A 10,043-nucleotide genomic window follows, 5' to 3' on the forward strand; every position below is an offset into this window, starting at 1 on the left:
TCCGGAATCCGGAAACGGAAACGGAATCACGGAAACGGAAACGGAATACGGAATCAAATATTAATGATAGAAAATTAAAGAATTTCACATTACACAACTTAGTACAATTCAAAGAGAATTTGTCTTAGTTTTCTTGGCAGTTCCCTTAAATATATTCTTGTTATTGCGTCTTGATAAGGTTTGCCTTAGTGTGGGTTACTGCACTGCTAGGCCGATGAAACTAATTTTACGAGTAATTTTTATTCACGAGTTCATGGGTTGAATAATACAGTTAAATATTACTTTTGTAGCTAATTGTCAAGAATAGTAGTAGTTAGCCTCAGACCACACCACGTGATTGTCCCCAAACTGAATACTCCACACATGACCGACCGGTGACGTGACCACAGTTCTGGTGTTTTAGCAATAAGTTCAACTTTTTCGGCAAGTTGAATACTGATGGAATACTGGTGTACCGATAATTGAGTTTACGTGGACGTCCGTATTTTTGTTGAAGAGGCTTATTAAACATGGCGCATTATTTTGATGTAATCGGTTGCGGAATCAAGCAAATGCATGCACAATTCTCTCTTCTCTTTGGACTCCACAATGCCATGGTTCTCTTGAGTAAGTTGTCTTGATAAATAAAACTGAACACTGTTGAAGACAACCCAGAAAAGACACTAAGAAAAACTTGACGGCGAAGACTTTCAGTTATATAAACGACGTCTCTGATGATTCAAACGAAGTCTGTCTCCATATAACTTACCTTTTTCTTAAGGCACTAGTTTTTGTCAGTAACGTTTTTCTCCTCGCTTTGCTGTCCCAGGAGAATTTGCATTCATTGCCGATAGTGGTATCAAGCGTCTTTTCACCGGAATCGACTCCTCTAGTGATACAGCAGGTCTCCTCTCCTCTACTCAACTAATTTATTCATTTGTGTCTTTTTTTATCTGTTTATTTATTTTATTTTCATTGCTAATATATATGTTTTTTCAAATCGATCGCTTAGAACCTTCTTTCACAGATTCCGTATTCCGTTTCCGTTTCCGTGATTGCGTTTCCGTTTCCGTGATTCCGTTTCCGTTTCCGGATTCCGGATTCCATGTTTTAGTGCTGCCGTCCACGGTAGGCAAATGAACGCTGACCAGAAGACAAGCGACATTGAATGATGTGCAAAAGATTACACGAACTTGTGTCCCTACTATGAATACGAGAACGTGGGACAAATTTGTAAACAAAAATCCGGGAACTAAATTATTAACACATTTGAATACGTTAAAAAAGAGTCTTTCTTTAACAATGAGCCAGTTAAGTGATCTAATGCCTTGGGAGATGTGGTCAAACTTCCTAAGTCCTAATACCATATGGGCAGCAAAGTTCTGCAACAGCTAAAGCTTCTTTAGGTTACTTTCACAAGTGTTAGCCCACACTGATGAGCAATAGTACAGTTTGCCAACAACAGAAGCATTCATCAGTAATAAATAAAAGAGCCTTTCTGTCCAAAAGGTGTTTGATACTGCTGATCTGTATTAGCGTGATTAGTAAATTCCAACTGGTGGTCTATCATCAATGCTGCGTTCTGATTGGTTGAGCTACTACTAGGCTATATGTTATAGCCCACTAATAGCGCCGGCTTTTTGGCGGCAAAAAAGGATTAAAGTCTAGCTTTAACTAGCTAAAGTTGTTTTGTCTCGATATTTTTTGACCAACTGGTTGGATTTTACTAAAACAATTATCCCTCTCGCCCTCATGGCCCCTGAGTCAATAGCTCATTCAGCCTTCTGCCTCATGGGCTATTGACTCAGAGCCCATTCGGGCTCGAGGAATAATTGTTAAATATACATTTAGAAGTAGTTTTGGCGATGTGATCATTATCATTATCAGTATTAATCCCACTAAGGGGAATTTTTTTTCAAGCATTTTTGAGCGGAGGCTTAACACAGAGGTGGGGAGGGGGGTTATTCGAAAGGGGGAGCTTATTAATTTTAGCAAGGATGATGGTATCAGTTCTCCATAGAGATCTTGAACATAAAGTGGAAATGCTCAAGTATATGAAGTAGGAGGTCATGCAACCAAGGTTCACATTTTTCTGTAATTTCCTTGTGATCGAGTAGTTACCCTTACGGGCGGCCTTCCTGGTTTCAAATGTAATGAGTCTAGCTTGGAGATAAGAATCAAATCTACTTAGGGGGAGGGGGACATTTTTGGAAGAGGTCTCCCTCCCCCACCATTATTAACCTTGTATCCCACCTCCTCGGTACATTTGTAACCAAGATGGCCGCCCATATCGGTTAGCGCTCCATCTCGACGATCTTACGGAAAAATAGAGGATTGTGAACAGTCAGGGAAACAAGGTAAAAAATTGTATGTGTAAGAAGTTGGCGTTCACATTGTGTTAGGAGGGGGGGGGGGGGGGGTGTAGGATTCCAGAAACTTCTACTGATTCTTTATTTTTCCCACAGATTCAGAGTCTAGTTGCACTGTCAACATTTTCCTGGAATGCAGAAAGAGCTGTTGAATCTCTACTTAGTAGCTGACGTTAGTTTTTGTTGTGTTGTGTTTACGGTATAACTTTGTCAAGTATTTTCGATTTATAACATCTTTCCGAATAGCTTAAGGAGGCTATGTCATGACATTTTAGGAAAGTTCAGCCCTTACCAACACTCAGAGAATTGATTAAAATGCTAAATGGAAGCATGGATGGGCAAAACGGAAAAAATCAAACAACAACAGCCCCAATTTTTTCATATGTGTCTCAAGTTTTATGAAAGTACGACTGGGCCAATCAACAAATGCCCTGCAAAAAATCATTCTTATTTGTTATGTGATGATGATCACGTCTGCAATGAAGGTGTTTCATTTACCAGATTATACTTAAGAGCTGGAAGATGAGAATTGGCAAAATTGTTGAAAGTTCCATGACTTGGCCTCTTTAACAGAATTAGGTTTTAGGCTCTGTAGATTGCATAGGAGCACCGGCTTTATTTTGGTAGAGAAGTTATTCACAGTAGATTAGATGCAGAATAAGTCAATTGTTTGCAAGAAGTTTAGTCTTGTTTCCCAATCTTCCTCTCTGGATGATATAATTTCGAAATCTGAGTACCTTTTGAGGCAGGATTGAGCAACAAGAACCTCAGTCAGTTTGCAATGCAAGCTCCACAAGCTATAGGTCACAAGACTAAACTGAACAAAAACCACTGAGTGTTTGTGGTCCAGTTCTACACATATATGTATTGTATAGCAGATACCCTTGCAGCGTCATTATGACTGGAGCAATTTATTCAACCTTATGGAAAACTATATGTAAGAAATGGTAAACGCACAGCGTTCAAACAACGCGTTATGGATGCATGTGTGAGGTTGAAAAGCACGAAAGAAGTAGAAGAGTTGCAACTCTAGCTTCTTAAGTACTTAACCTCCAAGAGCATCCATAACTCGATGGTTTCACAGCTGCGGCGTTAACTATTTCTTTTATGACAATCTTAAGAGAAAAACATTTCAATTTGCTTGCGGGAAGCGGGGAGTGGCAAATGTTTGGTCACGTGCATGCGCTATTGCGTGTATAAATTATTCTTTGCAAAGGATTCTCGTTCCAAAAAATGGAACGTTTTGTTGAAAGATTTCTCGTCAGTGATTGAACAAATTGACCAATTGAAGCGCACGCTTGACTTGATTGATGTTACCAAAAGATCTGAAATCTTAATATTTCAGTAGACTGCAAAACAGTCGGTTTTTTTCTCAAAATCAGTAAAGAAATCGGTAAAGCGTGGCGTAAGAGTCTTAGGCGCGCAAAGCGCGCGAGCCTCACGGGCGTGTTTTCAGCCTCGTTCCAGACCTTTTGTTTGACTGCTCGCGCGTACTTCAATACGCAAAAATACGGACTGTTTTGCAGTCTAATATTTCAGTGGCTTAGAAGAAAGCGCTAAAGGCTCCGTAACCCACCCCTGCTGGTATTTATCTTGAACAAAATATTGCTAAGCCTAAGCCCGTTTAAAACGTCGAACTTCACGTGCCGAATTTAATGCTAATAAGGAAAATCAATTGTTCTCGCTCCTTTGCATTAGATTCGGCACAAATGAAATTCGAAGTTTGAAATAAAGGGGCATTTCTTATTGGAAAACGGTTATTTCTTGCTTTGTGATTTTGGTGCGTGTAGAATAAAGGTTGAATTCAAACTGAAAGCTTTAGAATTTTGGCTCAGTAAAATGGAGTGCAGTCTCATTTTCTTTGAATGGATGTTTCTTTGTTCCTATATTTGAAATTCATATATTTTCACTGTAAGTATTAGTTTTACTAGGAAACAATATCGTCCAATATCTGTCGTTAACCCGTGATGTCGCAATTTGTAATAATCATCGCACTTTTTAAAAATAATTTTTGCTACTTTTATTGGAATCACCCAGCGGGAGCCTCTGCGGAGTAGAGCACCAAATTTTATTTAATCATCTCCCTTAGCTTGGGGCTTTTTCGATTCAAATACTATAAAATCTGGAGCCGCTCTGTCCTGTCCTGTCGTGTGCTGCATGTTGATACTTCTTGATCACGGGATCACAAAATTGCGGTGTGTGACAAACGCAGACTGCACACTTGCAGAATGGCAGGTAAACGAGATAATCGTTTTAAAATGCTCTAACAGATTCCCTATCCGTAAACTAGACTTTTAGGAGACTTAATTAAAGTTTAGGGATAGGAAATCTGTTAGAGCATTTCACAACAATGTTTATCTCGTTTACCTGCAAGTCTGCACCCCTTATCTTTTTATATACCATATTTGACAGAAAAGGCACCCCTCTCGTATACGTTCTATTGACAGCAGATGGTACCCCTTTTATATACAAAGTTTTTACGTCGGATCACACTGCATCCCTTTTAACTGCTGCAAATGCATCGTCTTTTTAATATGAATAAATCACTAAATCAGGAAATTTCTTGTCTCTTTTAAATCCATAAAATGTGTCTGTTAGCCCTTTTTGGTCCTATTAGAGACAGAAAGACAGATTTCCGTACCCTTTCAGATACTTCAGTTAGAGAAATCCCTACCCTTTCATATACCTGAAGACTGAAAAAGGTACGCGTTTCGGGCGGAGCCGCCCCGTATAGGCCATTATAGGGAGTATTAAGTACCCCCCGGGCTTTCATTGTCGTGTCCACGTCAGACAAACTCGATGGTTCAAAGAAAATATCTAAAGATAATTACAAAGTGCGCTGCAATTTTTATTAATTGAGACAGCGTTCGACAGTTTAGTCTATTACAAAGACCGATGGACCGTTATTACAAATTGCGACAGCATCCCTCAAATAGCTGTCCGGCATTTTATATGAAATTAATTAGTTTTCCATTCGGGTGTGCGAAGCGAAAGGTAAAGAGTAATATAACACTCATGAATTTCTATTGGTTTAAAATGACAGGTGAACGTTATAATAACTTGCGGTTAAAGTTTGGCTTGTGGTAAATGAGGCATGCAAGCAGCTGTGCTAGTCTTATATTGGTTTTTGCACAGAAGTTTTTTGGGGGTATTTCGTTTCATCCAGTTAGTTACAAACTCTCTTTGCATTATTCATTGAACTCGAACAGAGTGAACTAGGACTGAATCATGAATCCAGTCCTACATTTTCGAATTTTTTCATTCCTTCTGTCCGTGAAACTTCTCTCAGCTTGCTTGGACGGTAAGTGCCGGCTTTTCGTGACTTCGTAAACGTACCTTATTGCCGTTTAGTTTTTTTTTTTTTTTAAATTTCACTTGTTACAATATCGCGGTTTTGCTTTACGGATGAGATCAAAACTTGGTATAACACCAAAGCAGTATTAATTGCGTCCAACTTCTCTTGCAGAGGACATGCATCACTACTAACGAACGTCTTTTTCAAACCACTACTACTATATCTCTGTTTTTGTTTTGTTATTTTTGTTTGTTTTTTTGCTTGAGTTATGTTACATACAGTAGAAGACAATGCCACAAAGTGAACCGAACTGAGCTTTATAGTAAAGCTTCACTGAAGCTTGCGGGGCTAAAATTAGTCAAGCGGCCTGTGAAGAAAATCGTTCACTTATTACATTAGCAGGTGCCGGGATAATTGCTCCCATGTCAGCAAATATTCCAGTCCTTGTCACACACTGTTCAAATCAATTTATAAAATAACTAAGATAGTACGCGCGCTCTGATTGGCCGACAGGACTGTTTGCATGAGAGTATGTAAACATGGTTGTGGCGTCAAGATGTTTTCGTTTTCGCGCGCTAATCACGCAAGCACGAATTTGAAAAAGATTTCGACTTCAAAACTCGACAAGTTTATTTATCCATTCCTTCGTCGGCTGAAACTTGGAAAATCGTTACAAAGAAGGTATGTCGATTTTTTTTCGCTCAAGCTGACATTTTAAGCGAGAAAAGTCCGTATTTTGGAAAGCATCTTTTTGCAAAACAAGAACTGATTGCGCGTGCAAAACTTCGTGGACAAGACTTTGCGACTGGTAAGAATTTCTCTTTTAATCAGTGCCATACAAAGAGTTTTGCGTTTTCTCTCGAGAAAGTTATTTTGTAAAAGCAATAGAAAACTTTTTTCCTGTGTTTGCATATCCTGATATAAACACTCGAGGCGTTGGGAGAATTCTCGACAGTTATGCAAACCCTCGACTTCGTCTCGGGTTTGCATAACTGTCTCGAATTCTCCCAACCCCTCTCGTGTTTATATCAGGCTATGCAAACACGGAAAACGTTTTCTATTGCTTAAATAGCACATCTTAATATTTGTTTCTTGATGTCATTACTGAGGACTATCATGACCTTGAGTCTTCAAACGCCAAAATGCTTCGACGTCAGACATATGATAACTCAAAGCTACAATAGTCACAACGACATAAAGTTATATCAGGAGCCGATATACATGAAGAGCCGCCCGGAAAGCACTAATCGCATTAGCCCTGTCATTGACTGTTGTTATGCAAAATTGTGTCATCACCCAGTAAATTTGTCAACAAAAATGAGTGCTCTCTTAGAAACTACCGGTAAACACAAAACTTAAGAGCGAATGTCTGTAAAAATCGAGCAACCGGCGGCCACGGTCAAAAATTAAATTTCGCTCATTTCTTGTCCATACATACTTATTAGTAAGTAACTAAACGTGGTGTAGTTTGTTTTTCAAAAGGCCTCTTGGATTTGGAGAAAATCGACAAAATCAATTTTCGTGGTCGGCGACTTGAAAACAGCCAAAATTTGACGCAAAATGAGGCGGTCTCAAAACTTCACTCGCACGCAAAAAGGAAGAAAGCGTGGTAAAATATTCCCCGATAAATCAATTTATAAAGGGTTTTAGCCCTAGTATGGCGGTTAATTCTTATTAGTCTCGCTTGCTTTAGAAAAGCGAGACTCTTAAAATGCGCTCGTTTTTTTTTTTTTTTGTCGGACCTAGTTTGTAGGCCCCGCGTTCCTAGCAAAGACCGTGGAAACTGGGGATAAGAATCGTGACGACTTTCATTGTATGGAAATGAGTCTCGTGATGAGAATGCAGTTTATTTCGGCGATGACTGAAATGACGCATGTAAGTTTGGCAATGACGTAATTTTCCTCGAATGGAGGCCCTTGATTTTCGTGTAATTATGCACGACATGCAGGCACATCCCCAACCAGGATGAGAAAATATTATAGCGGGGAAATCCTCAGGATTTTGTGGCTTTTTAAGGCGTTACGTTTCTCAGAATATTGTCGCAATTACAGGAAATGTTCGGTTAAAAAGACTCACTTTGTTTTATGTATTCAATTGATAGATTTTCGCAGTTGTTACGATGTGAAGTCGTGTTGCACTTCATAAATACTTGAGATATGAAGTATCCACTGTCACGTAATTTTTACGTGCGCACGTGCGTAAAATTTGCGTTCGCAAATAAAATAAAGGCCATGTATGAAAGGCTGCACGTACAATTATGTAAGCGTAAAAGTAGAAACTCGCTTAATTTGACGTTTAATACTTGATGTCTTACCTCTATTTGATTTACGTGATTAAAATTTACGTGCGTTAACATGCGGAGCCAAAAACGCATCAGTGGAAATCCACCCTAACGTGTCACGGATGTGTTTACACGGGTAGCTTTGAACTTGACTAACCACACACTCTACTTGCAGCACTTCATGTCCATAGTTAATAGAAATCCCATATCGAGCTTTTCCGGAACGGGTTGGTCCAAGAATTCTATGGCTTGAAAGCGTTGATTATCATTGGAACAACTGATCACTTCAGTGGTCGAAAAAAAAAGAATAATCTTAATGAGCAAAGCTTCAAGGTTTACTGGAAAATCAGGATCGAGGATCGAGGATCGAGAAATCAGGGATCAAGGATCGGTTAAAAAGAACTTGAAAATAAAATAAATAAATAAATCGTGGATCAGTGATAATGTAGGTCGCAGACTGTAGATAAATTTCAGAGAACATAACCCCGTTCGCTGTACTGAACGCTAAATTCAAGTAAACTAATCCGAGTCTGTCTGAGTCAGTGATTGTTTTGACGAGAAAGTGAAATTTTCCGGCAAAATGAAACGCTTTATGCTGGTGATACTGTAATAAAAGAAAAACTTTTAACAGTTTTTAATTTTTAACTCGTGGGTACGCGCGAGCGTACCACGAGTTATTGCAGGGACAGAGATATGCAAATGAGTCACTCGCTCACTTATAGTAGACGGACTTCGTAATTAATCGGATCCGAACTCGAGAGTGCGAAGATCTATCGCTTCCGAAGAAGCACGTGCTCTTGAAGTTCGGTGGGATCAAATTCTTCGCTGAGAGCGTGCATCGTTCGGCGTTCGCTGCTCAGACTCAGAGTTTTCTTTATGGCAAATTTTCTACAGCACGGTTGGAGGTCTTACCAAATTGAAGACACGTAGCAGTCTTTCAAATGAGTACGATGGTTAACTTGGGGATTGGATTTCAAGAGCCTTTGACTCGTCCAGGCGTTAAACTTGACGAGAAAATGAGCAATTACTCTTCTGACTCCGAAAGATCACGGGGGATATACAAATTCCAGCTTGCTGGAAAGTGATCTGAAAGTAAGAAAATGTCATGCCATGCTATTCTTAAGAACCTGCATGGGCCGAAAATGGATGTGATTTTGACCATTAGCTTCAAAATAACAGCAGAAATCGAGATAAGAAAACATATGTTTTGCCTCCTACTTCGCTGACGAGGTGTTTCGGCTTTGTAAAGCACATGTTATTTTGTTCATTCGTTGCCATGAAATGCGTTGACATTGTTTTTTCACTGTCAATAGCTCGGTTAATACGGCGGCTCGATCATACTGAACGAATTTGGTGGCGGAAGTTCCATGGATAACGCATTAAATTAAAGAGTTTTCGCCAGAGTGACGTAATCAGCCTTCGTGGTGTAGTGGTAAAGTGAAGTCGCACACAGCCGAAGGTTCCTGGGTTCAAGTCCTGCTTGTACCGTTCTTTTTTTTTTATCTTCTTTTTTTTTTTTTTTCCCGTTTTTGGCTTGTTTTGTTTGCTTATTTGTTTTGTTGTTTTTCTATAAATATGTACCTAAATAACCGTTATTTAATAAAATGCAATAAACAAAAAGGAAAGTATTGTGTTTGCAGAGCAAAGATAGTATATTAAATATATTGTACATGGATAAACAATCTGAATTTCTATCATTTCCTACAATGTACTGTGGGAAAACCAGAGTTGATAACCATTTGATCATTTTCTAAACAATGTTCCCACGAGTTGACGATAGGCTTTCTTTGATTAAGTGTACATTTGCTTTCAGTACTCCTTATTTTTCTTGTAATTGTTGTATGCACGACCCCACCAACAATGCTGATCTTTTTATCGTACCATAAACTAAGGTTCTTACCTACCCACCTACCTACCTACCTACCTATCTATTTATCTATCTATCTATCTATCTCTCTATCTATCTATCTCTCTATCTATCTCTCTCTCTCTCTATCCATCTATCTATCTATCTATCTATCTATCTATCTATCTATCTATCTATCTATCTATCTATCTATCTATCTATCTGTCTGTCTGTCTGTCTGTCTGTCTATCTGCCTGTCTATCTATCTATCTA

At 39.0% G+C, this 10,043-nt stretch overlaps 1 protein-coding gene across 1 annotated transcript in view; it reads left to right on the plus strand.

Moving 5' to 3' along the window:
• The window catches only part of LOC140948017 (ubiquitin-conjugating enzyme E2 K-like), a 10,553-nt gene extending 6,390 nt beyond the window's left edge, over positions 1-4,163 (plus strand). The window contains exon 9 of the mRNA XM_073397241.1: positions 2,445-4,163. Within this exon, the coding sequence (XP_073253342.1) occupies positions 2,445-2,519 (75 nt within the window). The 3' untranslated portion in view covers positions 2,520-4,163. The remainder of the gene's footprint in view (positions 1-2,444) is intronic.
• The last annotated feature ends 5,880 nt before the right edge of the window (positions 4,164-10,043 follow it).

Source organism: Porites lutea, chromosome 9, assembly GCF_958299795.1.
Source record: "Porites lutea chromosome 9, jaPorLute2.1, whole genome shotgun sequence".
Classification (NCBI taxonomy): domain Eukaryota; kingdom Metazoa; phylum Cnidaria; class Anthozoa; order Scleractinia; family Poritidae; genus Porites; species Porites lutea.